We start from the raw sequence: 19,890 nt of genomic DNA on the forward strand, positions 1-19,890 counted from the left end.
TATTTATTATGAGTGCCAATGTATTATTTTGTAGCGGTGATGTTGGATAATTAATCCTCCTCTTAAGTCCATTACAATGAAATGATCAATTCAAAATTTCAAATTAACAATAAATAAACTAAAACCAGTATAAATTAGATCCTATCTATGATATAAATACCTATAAGGCTTTAAGTCCATTACAATGAAATGATCAATTCAAATTAACATTAAACTAAAACCAGTATAATTTAGATCCTACCTCTAAGGCTCTAACTAACAATAGTATCATTAAAAAATATCTAGAACCAAAAAAAAACTGGAAAATAAATTTACACAAACAAAAACTTGTAAAATAAGTTGTGAATTCAAACGCAAGAAAAGCAAATCGAACAAGAACACGAAGGTTACGTGGTTCGGCGCAAAAGGCCTACGTCCACGGGCGAAATCTGGTGATGTATTTTATTGAAAAGCTCTCTCAATTGAAGGATTACAAAACTCTCAAACTCTCGGAGATTCACAGAATGAGCAACACTCTCAGCTCGCTCGAAGTCGACTTGCTTCGAGAGCACACACGCACAGCTGGAACTTCTATCTCTCTATCTTGATCTCTCTCTAAGTTCTTGATCTTCTTCAAAGACTCACTGCTATATAAATGCAGTTAGATCCGAACGAATCAAACCCCAATTCCGTTCACAGCAAGAAGCCCCAAATCAGTTGTAACTACCAACGTCACTTTCCCAATTCAGCTGCCCCTGTTCCAACGGCTCTATTATTTGAAAAAACTCGATTCCAAAATTGATTTGATCAGCTCAACTATTAACAAATCCTCCACCTTGAGCGATTCAAACTCATACACCATCAGCTTCACCTTTCCTCCCTTCAGCTCTCAAGACTTTTGAACAACCCCCACCAAATCCAAGCAATATCTGAACTTGGACTTAGGTAAGGGCCGCATTGTGCTCAGTGCTCACCTTCTCAATCTTAACTCCACCCTTGTCAACTTCATCTCGAATAAAATGCAGCCTCACGTCGATGTGTTTACTGCGCTCGTGAAAAGTTTGATGCTTCGCGAGGCAGATAGCGCTATTGCTGTCACACTTTATAGTCACACTCTTCTGCTCTATCCCGAAATCACCTACCATTCCCTTGAGCCAAAAACTCTCCTTCACCGCCTCCGTTAAGGCTATATACTCGGCTTCTATTGTCGACAATGCTACAACGGACTGAAGGTTAGACTTCCAACTCACCGCTGTTCCGAACAGAGTGAATATGTACCCAGATTGTGAGCGCCTATTGTCAATGTTGGCGGCATAATCTGAATCGCAAAATCCAATCAAAGCATCCTCACTGCTCTCATTTTCTGATCTGAACACAACTCCCAAATCACTACTGCCTTTGAGATATTTGAAAATCCCCTTCAAAGCTAACCAATGTTCTCTTCCTGGGCAGGACATGTATCTGCTAACCACGCTAATCGCATGAGAGATGTCTGGTCTCGTGCAAATCATCATATACATGACACTCCCAACTATGTTGGAGTAAGGTATCTGGCTCATCTCTTTCTCTTCTTCTTGATTTCTGGGACATTGCTCTTTTGATAATTTGGTCTGTTGAGACAAGGGAACTGATGTGGTTCTGCTCCTCTCAATCTGATACTTCTGCAAGACTCTCTTGACATAATCTTCCTGAGATAACCATAAAATTCCTTCATCTCTATCTCTGGTTATATCCATGCCCAATATCCTTCTAGCACTTCCCAGGTCTTTAATCTCAAAGCCCTCCTTAAGCATACCCTTTACTTTATCCAACTCTTGTTTATCTGGTCCAGCAAGCATTATATCATCCACATATAGGAGCAGATATACCACTGGTTCAACACCCTTAGGCTTAAAGTAAACACAGCTATCATATTCTGATTTCACAAATCCCATGCTCTGCATGTGCTCATCAAATTTAATATGCCATTGCCTACTTTCCTGTTTCAAACCATAAAGACTCTTTTTCAGTAGGCACACCTTATCCTCACTGCCATGTATCACAAACCCCTCTGGCTGATCCATGAATATAGTCTCCTCTAGATCTCCATGTAGAAAGGCTGTTTTAACATCAAGTTGCTCCAGATGCCAGTTCTTTTGTGCAACTATAGCTAGTAAAATTCTGATTGAGGCATGTTTTACCACAGGAGAAAACACCGCATTGTAGTCCACCCCTTCTTCTTGTGTGAATCCTCTAGCTACAAGCCTTGCCTTGAACCTGACCATATTCCCAGCCTCTACCTTTTTCTTGAAGATCCACTTACAACTCACTGGCCTTTGTGTGTCTGGTTTCTTCACAAGAATCCATGTCTTATTCTTAAGTAATGACTGTATCTCCTCTATCATAGCCTCCATCCACTGCTTGCTTTCCTTTGAAGCCATAGCCTCCTTGAAACTTGCAGGCTCAGCATACTCAATATTTTCTGCAATGCATATGACATATAGCAAATATTCTTCTTCACTATATCTGGTTGAGGGCCTTGGTGAAGGTGCTGGCAGCGGAAGCGTGCGAGAATAAATCAATCACATAATAATCAGATCTATTTAGCAGATTATTTAGACAAAAGCTATTCGCGTAATTATCACATGTATCATGCTCATAACTTGAATCAATCATGCTTTAAAAATATTGAAACCTAAAACATGCTTTTCTACGGAGCAGAAATATACCTAATTAATTCTCCAAAGAATTGAAGATGGCTAGCTTCTTCTCCACGTGATGCTTTGAGTATTAAACCACAAATCTTCTCTCTTATTCCCGAACTGTATCCCAATATCAGTGTGGGCTGATCTTACTAGAATACTAGGACTTAAATAAAGAAGACAGAAGAAATCCTTTTCGGAATAGGAGAGGAATTCGAAAATCTCCTCAGCTGGAGAAGGGATTTTCGAAAATTACAATGATGAGAAATTGTTGTTTTCTGTCTCCTTTATTCTCCTATTTATATTAAGTTCCTTTTGGGCCCAGACAGGGATCTATAGAAGGTTTTGGATATGGGCTCATCCAATTTACTTTTTACTAATTAAATTGAACCCACAATTTAATATAAGTTATAATTGGAATATTACGAGCAGCCACTACATAAGTAATATTGAACTCTCCCCATCCAAATCCGAAATTACAAGTAATCCGGGTTTCCGTTTAACTTTCATTTCCCGTGCTTAAGATTAAAATGTCCATTAATTAATTAATGTCTGCTATTGACTTAATTAATTAACTTCTTATTAATTCCAAGAGTGGACTTAGCATGAAACGCTTATTTATTATTCATAGAGTAATCACACTCCAACTAGCTAGGTTCCGAATGATAAAACCTCGTTTCGCGCTCCTCTTGAGGACATTATCAAGCGAGACTCTCCTCGTGCACGATTCAACATAATAGCAATCCTAGCACCGCTAGATATCGATCACCACTGCCCAATATATCAGGATAATTGGGTTACGAAAAACCCGCACCATTTTATAAGTCAAAGCAGTGCATAATCAATACCGTATGCTCAATGCTAACCTACATTGATTAAGAAATAAATATTTATCAAGACCTCGCCTTTCAGTAGATAGCCTAAGGCAAGTCTTGCTGTTAGATCCGTTCAGTGCTATACCACACCAATGTCATCTTATTTCAGTAAGGCTTAGAAATATGCGGACTGACATTGCAACCTTTCTCGATGGGTAGTCAAATTCCATCTAGGTTGTGAAATTCATCTTTTTCTTTGTTTAGAACTGACCGTGTTACCTTAAAGTGGGCGACGCCCACAACCGGTCTACTAAAACAAAGACTTAGACTTTGTTAAGTTAACTTATACATTTAAACATGCATTAACATCCATTAAATGTAAAACATAACAACATTATGACAAAAATAATCTATTTTATTTATTGGAAAATAAAATAAGAGTTTTACAGTATTCAATCACTCGAAACGTGATTTCTAGTATACAAACTCTAACAATCTCCCACTTATACTCAAAACACTTTCGAGTATACAAAAAATTGTGCTAACGTCTAAAATCTCCCACTTATACTGAAAGCGGATTGAGGTCTTGAATTAGTCGAACTCCCATTCCTTCAACATGGCTTTCATACGGCTTTACCGCTAGTGCCTTCGTGAAAGGATCTGCCAGGTTGTTCTCTGACTCAATCTTGACCACTTGTATGTCTCCTCTCTGCACTATATCTCGAATGATATGATACTTCCTCTCTATGTGCTTGCTCGCTTTATGAGCTCGTGGTTCCCTCGAATTTGCCACAGCACCAGAATTATCGCAATAAATGGTGATGCTCTTGGGCATGTTCGTAACCACACCTAAGTCCAGAAGGAAGTTCTTAAGCCAAACAACCTCTTTTGCAGCCTCCGAAGCGGCCACATATTCGGCTTCCATGGTAGAGTCTGCAATGCATTTCTGCTTTACACTCTTCCAAATTACAGCTCCACCTCCTAAGGTAAACACATATCCGGAAGGTGATTTCCTCGAATCTACATCAGATTGAAAGTCTGAATCTGTATATCCTAAAGGACAGAGCTCGGCTGCATTGTAAACTAGAGTATGTTCTTTACGGCAGTCCAATGTCCTTGGCCGGGATTTGATTGATATCTTGCCACCATGCCAACAGCAAAGCAGATATCGGGTCTAGTACAAAGCATAGCATACATGAGACTACCAATTGCCGAGGCATATGGTATTCTTCTCATCTCTGCTATCTCAGATGCTGTCTTAGGACACATCTCTTGAGATAAATGGATGCCATGTCTAAAAGGAAGAAAACCTTTCTTGGCATCTTGCATGCTAAAGCGTCTAAGTACTGTTTCGATGTAAGATTCTTGGGATAAGCACAACATTCTCTTACCTCGGTTCCTAAGAACCTTGATACCGAGAATGTGTCCCGCATCACCCATATCTTTCATCTCGAACTGGCTGGACAACCAAGTTCTCACTGATGACAACATCTTTTTATTGTTTCCAATTAGAAGAATGTCATCTACATACAAAACTAAGAACACAACATTTCCCTTTTCAACCTTCTTATACACACAACTTTCATTTGGGCATTTCTCGAATCCAAACTTTTGAACAGTTTGATCGAAACACTGGTTCCATGATCTAGATGCTTGCTTGAGGCCATAAATGGCCTTCTTAAGCTTCCAAACCATGTGTTCCTTACCCTTTACCACATAGCCTTCGGGTTGTTCCATGTAGATGGTCTCCTCAAGACTCCCGTTTAAAAACGCAGTCTTAACGTCCATCTGCCATACTTCCCAATCCATGTAAGCTGCTATAGACAAAAGTATACGGATCGATTTGAGCATGGCCACTGGGGAGAAGGTCTCATCGTAATCGATGCCTTCCTTTTGGGTATACCCCTTAGCCACTAGTCTTGCCTTAAAGACTTTAACTCGTCCATCGGGTCCACGTTTACATTTGTATATCCATTTGCTCCCAATGGCAGTACAGCCTTCAGGTAGGACAGACAAATCGTAGACGTCTTTGTCTACCATTGATTGTAGTTCCGAATCCATTGCTTTCACCCATTCGCAATGATCGACATCTGCCTGCGCTTCTGCAAAGTTCCAGGGATCAAGTACATTGCTGTCCGAGGAGTGATCCATGCACTCACCCAAACCAATGTATCTATCGGGCTCATGAGAGACCCTCCCACTGCGGCGCGGCACTAAAATATCTGGTGTATTAGTTGAAATTTCTGGAGTTGTTGTTACACTAGGTAATTGTTCTTGGTTAATGGAAGTTGTAACTTGAGTGAGCTCATCACGAGCTATCTCACTGCTGGGCTTATGATTCATTACATAGTCTTCCTCTAAGAATGTGGCATGAGTGCTCACAATCACTTTCTGATCTTTGAGACTATAGAATTCATAAGCTTTCGTTCCTCTAGGGTATCATATAAACACACAAACCTCCGTCCTAGATTCCAGCTTAGTTGGATCCTTTTCCAATACATGAGCCGGACACCCCCATACTCTGAGATGCTCTAGATTGGGCTTTCGCCCATTCCACAACTCATATGGGGTAGTAGGAACTGATTTAGAAGGTAAGTGGTCTAAGAGATAGGTTGCGGAAAGCAACGCATGCCCCCAAAACGAAATAGGTAACCGTGCATAACTCATCATCGATCGGACCATGTTTAATAAGGTCCTATTCCTTCTTTCAGCTACGCCATTCTGCTGGGGTGTGCCCGGCGCAGTCGTTTGGGATTGTATTCCCGCCACTGATAAGTAGTCCAAAAACTCGGCACTTAGGTATTCGCCTCCGCGATCAGATCGCAGGCATTTGATAGTCTTACCATGACGCGTCTCTACTTTAGCCTTAAACTCCTTGAACTTGTCAAAAGTTTCAGACTTGTAGCGCATCAAATAGACATATCCAACTTTCGAGAAGTCATCTATAAAGGTGACGAAGTATCGATAGCCACCCCTTGCCTCGGTTGACATTGGTCCACACACATCAGTATGAATGAGCTCAAGTACTTCCTTGGCCCTATTTCCCTTTGACCTAAAAGGTCTCTTAGTCATCTTGCCTTCGAGACAGGATTCACACTTCGAAAATGGTTCCTTCTCAAGACCTTTGATGAGATCTTGATCAACCATCGCATGAATCCTTCTTTCGTTGGCATGACCAAGTCTAAGGTGCCATAAGTACGTGTCATTCATTGAACTTGAAGGTTCTTTTCTTTTCTTAGAAATTTTCGATGTATTATTGAGTTCTGATTTACGTTGATTAAATTGTGTAGAAGTGATTGTGTACAGATTGCTTTCCATGATACCACGACAGATATAAGAACCATCTTTCTTAATAACGCAATTGTCATTAAAAGAAATCGAATATCCATCAAAAGACAATTTAGAAACTGAAATTAAATTTCTTCTAAAAGAAGGTATCAACAAAACATTCTTCAAAATCAAAAATCTATCACTAGAAAAACGTAAATAAACGTCTCCACTGCAACGGCCGCCACTTTCGTAGCGTCGCCCAGCTGGACTTCGATCTCACGATCATGTAGCCGTCTTGTCACCTGCATTAAGTCAGGATCAAAACATATATGATCAGTTGCTCCAGTATCAATAACCCAAGTATGAGTAGATGTCGAAGCCAAACATGACTCGACTACTAGAGCATGGTACATACCTGTAGCCTTGCCCTTTTTAGGACAATCTGGCTTCCAATGACCTTTCTCTCCACATTTGAAGCACTTCCCTGTTTGCTTCTTGTCACCCCGCTGTTTCTTCTTTCCCTTAGCATTCTTTACTGCCACTGGGTTCGGTGCCTTTTTCTTTCCTTTTCTAGGCTTAGAGCCAGAGGAATTAGGCGCCAAACTCAACATGGCCACCTTAGCTTGAACCATAAGGTCCTCCGCCGACTGAAGTTCAGTCAGCAGCTCTGCCAAAGTGTAATTCTGCTTGTTCATCTCGAAGTTGAGCTTGAACTGCTGGAAGCTAGGGGGAAGACTCTGAAGGATTATAGTAACCTGGGACTCGGGATCTATTGTCCCTCCCAACACCTCAATCTGGTTGAGGTGACTCATCATCTCGAGGACGTGTTGCCTCACAGACGAGCCTTCCTTCATAGACTTCGTCATGATACTCCGAAAGGCTTGAGACTTAGCCGTTCGATTCTGAGTACCAAAAAGATTTGCGAGATTTGTCATGATCTCGGCGGCAGTTTCCATGGCTGAATGCTGATGCTTGAGTACTGATGACATAGAAGTCAACATATAGCACTTAGCCATCTCATTCGCCTTATGCCACCGTCTATGCGCATCTCGCAATGCTTGCGCGGCATTAGCTGCCGGCACAGCTGGGCGTGGAGTAGTGAGCACGAACTTGTACTCTTCGGCTGTGAGAACGATATCCAAGTTTTGTTTCCATTCGATGTAATTTTGGCCTTCGAGTTTGTTTTCTTTGAGAATGGCAGAAAGAGGATTAAAAGACATCTTGACGGATTTTATTGCACTGTAAACAGAAGATTTTACTATTTGTCATAAACTTATGTAAGGAAATTGAGTAGATTAACCATAGAACTTTTCAAAATCTTACAACAGCAAAATTAATAAATTGTATTCTCCTTTGGAGGTTAATATGCATAAAAAACTTTACAATTTTACTGGTCACAACACCGACGCATCAATATCTTCCTCCTTTGGAGGTCAACACGTCTAATGTTGCCTAAGCACGACCATCAGATTTAGCATTACAGAATTTTATTTCTACAACACACTCCCATAACAATGTTCATGTGCTGATAACAAAATCAAGCTATCTCATAAATTCTGATTGAACCCTGAAACTTGCAGTTCCTTAGGATTATTGTCCCCACTTTGCAGGTGGCAATAATATTGGGAACCACTTTCTAGTTCCTTAGGATTATTGTCCCCGCCCTTATGAACTTACCGTTTTCGTAGGATTATTGTCCCTACTTTGTAGGTGGCGATAATATTAGAAAATCAGCTTCACAAAGTTTGGCAGTCCAACCGATGGAGACCATATATAAACCTTAAGTTCATAATTATCGCTTAGACATTTTAGTTATGGTTTTTCATTAATTATCCTTTAGCCTTAAGGCAGATTAAGACTAATTAAATTCTGTTGGTATTTAATTGACTGGATAATTAAATCTTTTATAATCTTTAAAGTCTTAGTTTTAGGAATTATTAATCTAGAAATTAATTCTTATTCATGTCATACTATAAGATATATCTAAAATAAAATACATTATTTATAATCTTAATTAGACATGAAAAATTAAATTCATATAATGTCCAAGTTCAAGATTTAGAAAGAATATTAAATTATATTATTTAATGTAATCTTATATATCTATCTTATTATAGATTCTAGATATATTATATTTAGGAAACTATTAAATTATTTTCATCTATATCATCTAGGATATAAAATATTCATAGATATAGAAAATAATCCAAATATTCCTAAAATCTAGGGAAATCTTCCCAAAATATTTTATTTCATTAAATAATATTATTTTTAATGATTTCTATTAATTAAGGAATTAAATAATCATCAAAATAATCTTTCGTCAATATCTTGCGATTCGAGGTTGGCACGAATCTACACGACGAAGATTTGAAGACATCCTCTGGAGACGCTCGCCGGGGCGACGAATTCGCCGCCCGACCGCCGCCGGTAGGCCGCGCCCGAAGGCGCGCGCTTCCTCCTCCCTCCTTCCCGGTGTATGACCGCCGCGATATCCCTCCGTCGCATGTCAGCCAGAAACGCGGCCGAAGCCGCGCCTTTTCCGGCGATCTCCCACTGCCCCGGCGACTCACGCGAGAACCAGCAGCTGCCTCGAGAGGCATGGCTGCTCTCGGTCCGGCGATGTCAGGGCTAGGCGACTAGGGTTAGATTTTGCTAGGGTTAGGGTTAGGGTTTGCTATTTCCGGTGACCTCTCGGCGCCTCGGCAGCTCTCGGACGAGCCGCCGCACCTGGTCTCCTCCGCGCGACTTGCAGCAGACTCCGGCTCGGGGTCGCGGTCTCGACCGGCGGCGCGCACGAGCCCATGCTCGTCGGCGCGTCGCCGCGAGATCATCGCCCCTCGGCTCCCACTTTTACGTCGGCGATAGTCGAGCTTTGATCGGGGCCGGCTAGGGTTTGGCGGGTTCGGCCGGTGGCGCGCGCGAGTCCAATCTCGCCGGCGCGTCGCCCCTTGCCCGTGACCCTCGGCTCCCACTCAATTCGACAACCCTACTCCGATCGCATGTAGTGCGATTCGTCCCGGCGTTAACGCCGACGAATCGCACATCTCGTGCGTTCGAATAATTCAAGTTCTAGGATTCGAATGTTCTTGAGTTCAACATGCATAAACAAAAATAACAAAAACACAAGAACATGCTTCGTAATCAAATAAGACATGCATACATGAATTTCGCGAAATTTAAATCCAAATAATCAGAGCCAAAGACTGGCTCTGATACCAGTTGAAGGTGCTGGCAGCGGAAGCGTGCGAGAATAAATCAATCACATAATAATCAGATCTATTTAGCAGATTATTTAGACAAAAGCTATTCGCGTAATTATCACATGTATCATGCTCATAACTTGAATCAATCATGCTTTAAGAATATTGAAACCTAAAACATGCTTTTCTACGGAGCAGAAAAATACCTAATTAATTCTCCAAAGAATTGAAGATGGCTAGCTTCTTCTCCACGTGATGCTTTGAGTACTAAACCACAAATCTTCTCTCTGGTTCCCAAACTGTATCCCAATATCAGTGTGGGCTGATCTTACTAGAATACTAGGACTTAAATAAAGAAGACAGAAGAAATCCTTTTCGGAATAGGAGAGGAATTCGAAAATCTCCTCACCTGGAGAAGGGATTTTCGAAAATTACAATGATGAGAAATTGTTGTTTTCTGTCTCCTTTATTCTCCTATTTATATTAAGTTCCTTTTGGGCCCAGACAGGGATCTATGGAAGGTTTTGGATATGGGCTCATCCAATTTACTTTTTACTAATTAAATTGAACCCACAATTTAATATAAGTTATAATTGGAATATTACGAGCAGCCACTACATAAGTAATATTGAACTCTCCCCATCCAAATCCGAAATTACAAGTAATCCGGGTTTCCGTTTAACTTTCATTTCCCGTGCTTAAGATTAAAATGTCCATTAATTAATTAATGTCTTCTATTGACTTAATTAATCAACTTCTTATTAATTCCAAGAGTGGACTTAGCATGAAACGCTTATTTATTATTCATAGAGTAATCACACTCCAACTAGCTAGGTTCCGAATGATAAAACCTCGTTTCGCGCTCCTCTTGAGGACATTATCAAGCGAGACTCTCCTCGTGCACGATTCAATATAATAGCAATCCTAGCACCGCTAGATATCGATCACCACTGCCCAATATATCAGGATAATTGGGTTACGAAAAACCCGCACCATTTGATAAGTCAAAGCAGTGCATAATCAATACCGTATACTCAATGCTAACCTACATTGATTAAGAAATAAATATTTATCAAGACCTCGCCTTTCAGTAGATAGCCTAAGACAAGTCTTGCTGTTAGATCCGTTCAGTGCTATACCACACCAATGTCATCTTATTTCAGTAAGGCTTAGAAATATGCGGACTGACATTGCAACCTTTCTCGATGGGTAGTCAAATTCCATCTAGGTTGTGAAATTCATCTTTTTCTTTGTTTAGAACTGACCGTGTTACCTTAAAGTGAACGACGCCCACAACCGGTCTACTAAAACAAAGACTTAGACTTTGTTAAGTTAACTTATACATTTAAACATGCATTAACATCCATTAAATGTAAAACATAACAACATTATGACAAAAATAATCTGTTTTATTTATTGGAAAATAAAATAAGAGTTTTACAGTATTCAATCACTCGAAACGTGATTTCTAGTATACAAACTCTAACACTTGGATTCCTCCTAGCTCTGTCTCTAGCTAGCATATATCCATCCAGATTATTTTCTGATCTGCTTGGCTCCATCACCTCAGTCACCACTTCATCATTAGTTGTTGCATCTTCTGATGCTACTTCTTCATCAGCTGGTATGTCCTCCACCTCCACCTGAACCATTTTCTCCACTTCAGGAACCTCTTGTCCAGATTTCCCCTCAAGATATGGCATTCTGGTTTCCTCAAATTGGACATCTCTGCTGATGATAATTTTCTGATTGTTAGGCTCTATGCACCATAATCTGTATCCTTTCACACCTTTCTGATACCCAACCATAACACACCTCAAAGCTCTAGCCTCTAGCTTACTCTGTCTGATGTGAGCATATGCCATGCACCCAAAAATCTTGAGATTAGAGTAGTCATAATCTTTTCCAAACCACCTGTGATCTGGAGTTTCAAAATCTATGGCTGATGAAGGACTGCTGTTGATCAATGTAGCAGCCATACTAACAGCCTCCCCCCAAAATTTCTTGGGTAATCCCGAACTGAAAAGCATACACCGAACTATCTCTAATATAGTTCGGTTCATACGCTCAGCAACCCCATTTTGTTGTGGATTGCTGGGGGCCGTTCTATGTCTTCTTATACCTCTCTCTCTGCAGTACTGATCAAACTCCTTGCTCACAAACTCCAAGCCATTGTCCGTTCTTAAGAACTTGAGGCATCTCCCCTTTTCTACCTCAACCTCCTTGCACCACTCTCTGAACTTAGTGAAGGTTTCAGACTTTTCCTTTAATATGAAAATCCACAGTTTCCTAGAGTAGTCATCAATTATTGACAAGAAATACCTGCCTCCTCCCATTGATACTGGTGTGGCTGGCCCCCATAGATCACTATGGGCATAGTCTAGAGGAGCAGATGATGAGTGAACTCCCTTCGGATATGGCATCTTCTTACTCTTACCAAGCATGCACTGCTCACATGTCCCCAACTCCTCAGACTGATCTCCCAGCTTTATTAGGCCCTTCTTTACCAACTCTCTAATCCCTTTTTCACCCAAATGACCAAGCCTTAGGTGCCATTGTCTGAGGGTAACTCTCTGCACTACATTAACAGCACCAGAAACACCCTCTGCTACCAAATAATACAGATGATTATTCCTCCTTTCTGCCATCATGACCACCTTATCACTCTTGACAATTTTCATGATGCCTCCTGAAGACATGAAGGAGTATCCAGTTGCTTCTAAAGCACCAAGAGAAATAAGGTTTCTTTTAATTTCTGGAATATATCTAACCCCAGTTAGTAACCTTAGAGAACCATCATGAAGCCTCAACCTGACACTTCCAACACCTCTGATTCTACAGATCTGATTATTGCCTAACAAAACTGATCCAGCCCCTTCAACCAAGCTGTCAAACCAGCTTCTAATGGGACACATGTGGAAGCTACATCCTGAGTCCATGATCCAAGGCAAGGCTTCTGATCTTTCCATCACATTTAGAGCATGTGGAGCCTCCAGCTCCTCAACACAATCTGATGCATTCTTGGCATTTTCTTCCTCAGCCTGCTTTCTTTTTCAAGAGAAACAATTTTTCTTTAGATGGCCAGGCTTCTTGCAATAGTGGCAAGACCTGGTCTCCTTCTCAGATTCTTGAGTAGGTTTCTGGAATTTTGATTGCTTCTGCCCAGTGCCCTTTTTCTTGAACCCCTTCTTTCCTTTTGTTCCCTTGATATCCAGACTTTCTGCCACAGAATCAGTTGCCTTACTGCCCTCCTTTTGAAGCTCCTTGCACTTCAAGGCCGATTGCACTTCCTCCAAAGTTATAGAGGTCTCTCTGCCATATAGCATAGCATCTTTAAGATGTTCAAAAGACCTTGGCAGAGCATTCAAAAGAATAATTGCCTTATCCTCATCCTCAAGCTTAACATCAATATTCTCTAAGTCATCGAGGGTCTTGTTGAAGGTCTCCAACTGCTCCTCAATTCCCTTCTCATCGATGATCTTGAAGGAGTATAACCTCTGCTTGACATAGAGGCGATTTGCTAGGGATTTGGTCATATACAATGACTCCAGTTTAGACCAAATCCCAGCCGCTGTCTTCTCTTTTGCAACCTCTCGTAGCACTTTATCCCCAAGATTGAGAATTATCGCGCTATGAGCTCTTTCGAACATTTCCTCTCGCTTAGCAGTTTCTTTCGGATCAGCTTCTTCATCCTTTCCTTTTCCCTTCTCATCGCCTTTCAAGGCATCAGCCAACCCCTGCATAGCCCTCATCTTCAATCGCCACAATCCGAAGTCGTTCTTGCCGGTGAATTTCTCGGCCTCAAATCTGGAGATCGCCATCGCTGCTGCTCTTGCGCCCGATCAGATTCCCACAGACGGCGCCACGTTGTGAATTCAAACGCAAGAAAAGCAAATCGAACAAGAACACGAAGGTTACGTGGTTCGGCGCAAAAGGCCTACGTCCACGGGCGAAATCTGGTGATGTATTTTATTGAAAAGCTCTCTCAATTGAAGGATTACAAAACTCTCAAGCTCTCGGAGATTCACAGAATGAGCAACACTCTCAGCTCGCTCGAAGTCGACTTGCTTCGAGGGCACACACGCACAGCTGGAATTTCTATCTCTCTATCTTGATCTCTCTCTAAGTTCTTGATCTTCTTCAAAGACTCACTGCTATATAAATGCAGTTAGATCCGAACGAATCAAACCCCAATTCCGTTCACAGCAAGAAGCCCCAAATCAGTTGTAACTACCAACGTCACTTTCCCAATTCAGCTGCCCCTGTTCCAACGGCTCTATTATTTGAAAAAACTCGATTCCAAAATTGATTTGACCAGCTCAACTATTAACATAAGTTAAGGGTCAAAATCATCCCTATAACGTACTACTCCTAATATTACAAAATGGTATACTTCATTTCTTATTTAGGTATGATCTACTCCCTACATTATTCTCTCTTATTTTACAATTTTTCCGCTTTAACTATTTATTATTATTTTTATTAAATTAGTACAAAAAAACAACCGGGACTGCTAAAACGGGACAGAGGGAGTATTATTGTTAGTTTTTGGTCTTAATTTTAACATGAAAATTTATGTATCCTATACTAATTATTTCGATATGTATTGTTGATCATACTAACAAAAATTTGAGTGGTTACCTAATTCACATAATTTATTTAGTTTTCGAATTTCCATATCATTTCTGTATCTTGACACATTACTATCTTTTAATCAGTCGGATTATAAATGATCTAATATAAATTAAATAAGATAGAGTTCAATTCCAACATTAATTTGTACGGAGTAGAATTTTGCGAGTAAATATAGGCACATGTCACGTCCAATATTCCCAACCAAATAATTCAAAATTTTAATTTAATTAGAAATTTTAATGAATCCCAATCCCATAAAACTAATAAAGTATATAACTTATGATTATTTTGGGAGTAATAATTAATACAAACAGCCATCCTAGTCATTATCTAATCACCTAATATATCCATATCCCAATCCAAATCCATACACTTAATTTACCATCCCAATCCAAATAATTTGAAATTAAATGAGAAGATATACATAAATTTCCCTCCAAATCAAATCAACCTTCAAAATTCCAGAGATAATTCCAGAGATACTTCCGCTTTCAAATATATGGAATCTCAACTAATAGATTTAATTTCGAGTCAAACCCTATCCATTATCACCACTATATAAATGGTGCATTTTCATTCACAATATCACTCACAAAACACACTCAAAAAATGGCGATTTCTTCAAATATTTTGTTCATTTCTCTCTTCATTTCGGCGGTGATTCTAGGGTTGAATGCACCCGCCTCGGCCGTCGACGTCTCTCACGACGGAAGGGCCCTCAAGATCGATGGCGAACGGCGAATCATCATCTCCGGCTCAATTCACTATCCAAGAAGCACCACTCAAGTATATATACACACATTTTCAATCCATTTTTTTTATGTATTATGTGTTAATTAATTAGTGTTTAATCATTTGTTATTAATGATGATTAGATGTGGCCGGATTTGATCAAGAAAGCCAAAGAAGGTGGATTAGACACTATCGAGACATACATATTTTGGAATGCACATGAGCCAGTTCGAAGGCAATATGATTTTAGTGGAAATTTGGATTTTATTAAGTTCATTAAAACCGTGCAAGATGAGGGTTTATATGTTATCCTTCGGATTGGACCGTATGTTTGCGCCGAATGGAACTACGGGTACGTATATATATACATTTCTGTGAGCATAATATGTGAGCACTGTTCTTGTTTAACGCCATTTTTCGTTTAATAGAGGGTTTCCGGTTTGGTTGCATAACATGCCTGGTATTGAGCTTCGGACGACAAATGAAGTATTTATGGTAATTATTTTTCCTTTTTGTTAACATAAATTATTTCAAATAGTGATAAACTTGAAATAATAAATGTTCAAATTTTGTAGAATGAGATGCAAAACTTCACCACTTTGATAGTGGATATGGTGAAGGAAGAGAAGCTATTTGCATCTCAAGGAGGCCCGATTATTCTTGCTCAGGTACTGAATTGTTTTTGTATTACTGTTTAATTACTCGTTGTGTTCTGGGTATTTTTTGTATGCAACTTTACCCAATTTGGAATGTCATTGAATACGGATTTGCACGTGTAGATCGAGAATGAATACGGAAATATTATGAAGTCGTATGGAGACGCCGGCAAGACATATATCAATTGGTGCGCTACTATGGCCGAGTCTCTTAATATTGGTGTCCCATGGATTATGTGCCAACAAGATGATGCTCCCCAACCTATGGTAAGTTCTAATTATTTCTTTCCAAAAAAATTTCAAATTATATTGTACTTACTAAAATAAACTAATCAATAGACTAACCATTTATTTCGTTGATTTTATATAGATAAACACTTGTAACGGCTTCTACTGTCACGATTTTGTGCCAAATAACGCAAATAGCCCCAAAATGTGGACAGAAAATTGGCTTGGATGGTATGTTCCAATGAATAAATTAATTTAAAATATTTTTAAATTTCTTATTAATTGTTTTAAATATTATAGGTTTAAAGCTTGGGGTAACAAAGACCCACACAGACCTGCTGAGGATGTTGCATTTGGTGTTGCTCTGTTTTTCCAAACTGGTGGAACTCTCAATAACTATTATATGGTTAGTAATTTTAATTATTAATTCTTTCGAAATGATTTCAATTATTGTTATTTATATTTTTATAATTATCTCACAATTATTTAATATTTTAATTTTTAGTACCATGGTGGAACCAATTTTGGAAGGACTGCTGGTGGTCCGTACATTACCACAACATACGATTATGATGCCCCACTCAATGAATATGGTAAATATATTTATTTGGCTAATAGTATTAAATGATATTTGTCATTTTTTAAATTAATTTTGTTCTATTCTAGGGAGCCTGAGCCAGCCAAAATATGGTCACTTGAAAGAGCTTCATGATGTGTTGCATTCTATTGAGAAAATTCTCACTTATGGCAATATTTCAACCATCCAATATGGTAACTCTGTAAATGTAAGTACATTTTATTTTTTCCAAATATTAAAAATATTCGATTACTGAATTAATTAATTTAAAATGAATTTAATTTTATCTATGATTTTTTACAGGCAACCATTTATTCCTACAAGGGAAACTCAAGTTGTTTTTTCAGCAACCAAAATTCCACATCAGATCATACAATCAAGTTTGAAGGAGTTGAGTACAAAATCCCAGCATGGTCTGTTAGCATACTCCCGGATTGCAAGAAGGAAGTGTACAACACGGCCAAGGTACGTAAAATTGAATTACCGAGCACTTTCTGATCATCGATAATAAAAATTACTATGAAATTAAATTTGATTTTGTGACCTCCAAATATAGGTTAACACTCAAACATCAGTGTTGGTGAAAAAGAGTGATGATGATGGTGAGAAGCCTCTTCAATGGAGTTGGAGAGGTGAAGAATTATTCAAAACTATGCAATTTGGAAAAGGCCATGTTTCTACTAAACATCTCTTGGACCAAAAGGTTATGAATGATGTTAGTGATTATTTGTGGTACATGACAAGGTTAGTATATTTATTTAGGAGTATACTTTATTTTTTCAATATATTTTGGTATAAATAGTGACATATTTTTTGCAAATTTAATGCAGTGTTGATTTGAAGAATGACATTGTGTATAGCCACAATATGAGCCTTAGAATCAATGGGACAGGCAATGTGTTGCATGTTTACATCAATGGGAAACATGTTGGTATGTATTTCAATTTAATCCTATTATTTTTCATTTATCCAATAATTATAGTACAATGATTAATAACGCTAGAAAATGATTATATATAGGTTCTAAATGGGGTAACTACGACGTTACTAATGGTAATGTCTATGAGACTAAAGTGAAGTTCAAAAAGGGGAGAAACCAAATTTCATTACTTAGTGCCACAGTTGGACTCAAGGTAACATACTAACATACATAAATTTTCTGATTTTTCCCTCGAACTTTTATTTTTTAATCTAAATACAACGAATTTTTCGCCTCTCAGAACTACGGGGCCCACTTCGACACGGTGAAGACCGGCCTACCCGGCCCGATCGAAATCATCACCACTCGCGACGACGAGACCATCACGAAGGACCTATCGGGCCACAAATGGTCGTACACGACCGGACTCCAAGGATTCGACAAGAAACTCTTCAAGCCGACCTCAACGATATCGCGATCAAACGACCTCCCGATCAACCGTAGCATGACGTGGTACAAAGCGGCCTTCAAGGCCCCATTGGGAGAGGAGCCGATCGTGGTCGACTTGCTCGGCCTAGGAAAGGGCGAGGCGTGGGTGAACGGCCACAGCCTCGGCCGCTACTGGCCGAGCTACCTGGCTGGGAACTGCTCGGACGAGGAGGCCTGCGACTACCGCGGGAAGTACTCGTCCGAGAAGTGCCAGACCGGGTGCGAGGAGCCGTCCCAGAGATTCTACCACGTGCCCCATTCTTTTCTGAACGAGGCCGGGGATAATGAGATTGTGCTTTTTGAGGAATTTGGTGGGAACCCGACTCGGGTCGGGTTTAGGCGGGAAATTGTTGGGAGCGTTTGCGGGGCCGCGCACGAGAACCGGACCATGGAGTTGTCGTGCCCCGGCCGGACCGTGTCCGCGGTCCGGTTCGCCGGTTTTGGGGATGTGAGGGGGAGTTGTGGAAGCTTCCGGAAGGGGTCTTGCACATCTTCAAATGATGCACTCTCTATTCTACAGGTGAATTTAGTTATTTATTTACATATGACTTCATTTTAATTATTTTAATTATAACAATTTTAATTATTTTTTTAATTTTGTAGGAATGTGTTGGGAAAGAGACGTGTAGAGTTGAGGCTTCGGAGGGTGTGTTTGGAGCGACGGAATGTGAGGAGGGGATTTGGAAGAGGCTTGTGGTGGAAGCTGTCTGCTCATAGTTTTTTTTCTAAGTATATATTTTTGCTGCAATTGATGTTTATTCTCTACTTTTCTTTCATGTTTCTTGCAATTTCGTAGCTGGTTTTTAGCTTTGTTCTCTCAAACAATTTCCGTTTTAATCCAATTCTATCTTTTTTTGCATCTTCGTCTCTTCTGTTTAAGTAAAGCTCTACGCCTCGATGCCATTTATACTTACTAAAGCAACGTATATCAAATACAAAAAGTGGATTATAATTTATAATAGTACTTAGACTTGAACAAGATTCTTTTAGTTCAATCAGTTAAAAGTTTGGTTGAAAAAGAATAGTAGCAGTTGACTTTATTCTTTAATCGGGAATAGTTTATTTCAAAATATCTTGAGTCCAATTTGAGAATTCCATCAAACTGTGTTACTATTTCTTTTTTGTTATGGTATAAATCTTCGATGTCTTATACAGTACTCCCTCCGTTCTTTCATAATTGAGGCAAAACTTTTCGGCACGGAGTTTAAGAAATCAATGTTGGGTGTGTTAAATAAATAGATAAAAAAGTAAGAAAGAGAAAAAGGTAGAGAAAATAAAGTAAAAAGTGTATAAAGTAGAGAGAATAAAGTAAGAAAAAGTAAAGTAAGGGAGAGGAAAAAATTACTATAGGGAAATGACTCAATTATGAAGAAACTTCCCGAAATGAAAAAATGACTCAACTATGAAGGAACGGAGGGAGGGAGTACAAGTACTAGTGTTAAGTATCATGCCATTTATGTTGGTATGTTTCTCTTTTTCTTTCTAATTTAGCCATTTACATTGATATGTTTCTCTTTTTTAATTATACATTACTTTTTCTCTCAATTTAAAATATCCTAACAATTTTTTTTCTTCTATATAATAAATTAAACACTCCTTTTTTTTTCCTATCAATTTAATATATAGATACGAGTATAATATTGATAGTTGACTTCACTCTTATCTTATGAGTGCCATCTATGATCGGAACATAAATTAGTAAAGGA

General features: G+C 39.3%; 1 protein-coding gene across 1 annotated transcript; it reads left to right on the plus strand.

Moving 5' to 3' along the window:
- The first annotated feature begins 15,192 nt into the window (after positions 1 to 15,192).
- LOC125196132 (beta-galactosidase 15-like) lies at positions 15,193 to 19,043 on the plus strand. The gene is made up of 15 exons (XM_048094513.2): positions 15,193 to 15,369; positions 15,459 to 15,667; positions 15,744 to 15,810; positions 15,891 to 15,983; positions 16,095 to 16,238; positions 16,342 to 16,430; positions 16,500 to 16,605; positions 16,705 to 16,792; positions 16,866 to 16,984; positions 17,080 to 17,241; positions 17,333 to 17,520; positions 17,607 to 17,707; positions 17,797 to 17,909; positions 17,997 to 18,704; positions 18,788 to 19,043. The coding sequence occupies exons 1-15, from the start codon at positions 15,193 to 15,195 to the stop codon at positions 18,899 to 18,901; spliced, it is 2,478 nt and encodes an 825-aa protein (XP_047950470.2). The 3' UTR covers positions 18,902 to 19,043.
- Positions 19,044 to 19,890: the final 847 nt, after the last annotated feature.

This window comes from Salvia hispanica, chromosome 4, assembly GCF_029641045.1.
Source record: "Salvia hispanica isolate PSC_SH4W2 chromosome 4, Shi_PSC_v1, whole genome shotgun sequence".
Lineage (NCBI taxonomy): Eukaryota > Viridiplantae > Streptophyta > Magnoliopsida > Lamiales > Lamiaceae > Salvia > Salvia hispanica.

Coding starts and splice junctions, on each gene's coding strand:
- LOC125196132 (XM_048094513.2), top strand. CDS start 15,193: ATGGCGATTTCTTCAAATATTTTGTTCATTTCTCTCTTCATTTCGGCG. Junction 15,668..15,743: donor TGCGCCGAATGGAACTACGG/GTACGTATATAT, acceptor TTCGTTTAATAG/AGGGTTTCCGGTTTGGTTGC. Junction 16,985..17,079: donor AATATGGTAACTCTGTAAAT/GTAAGTACATTT, acceptor GATTTTTTACAG/GCAACCATTTATTCCTACAA.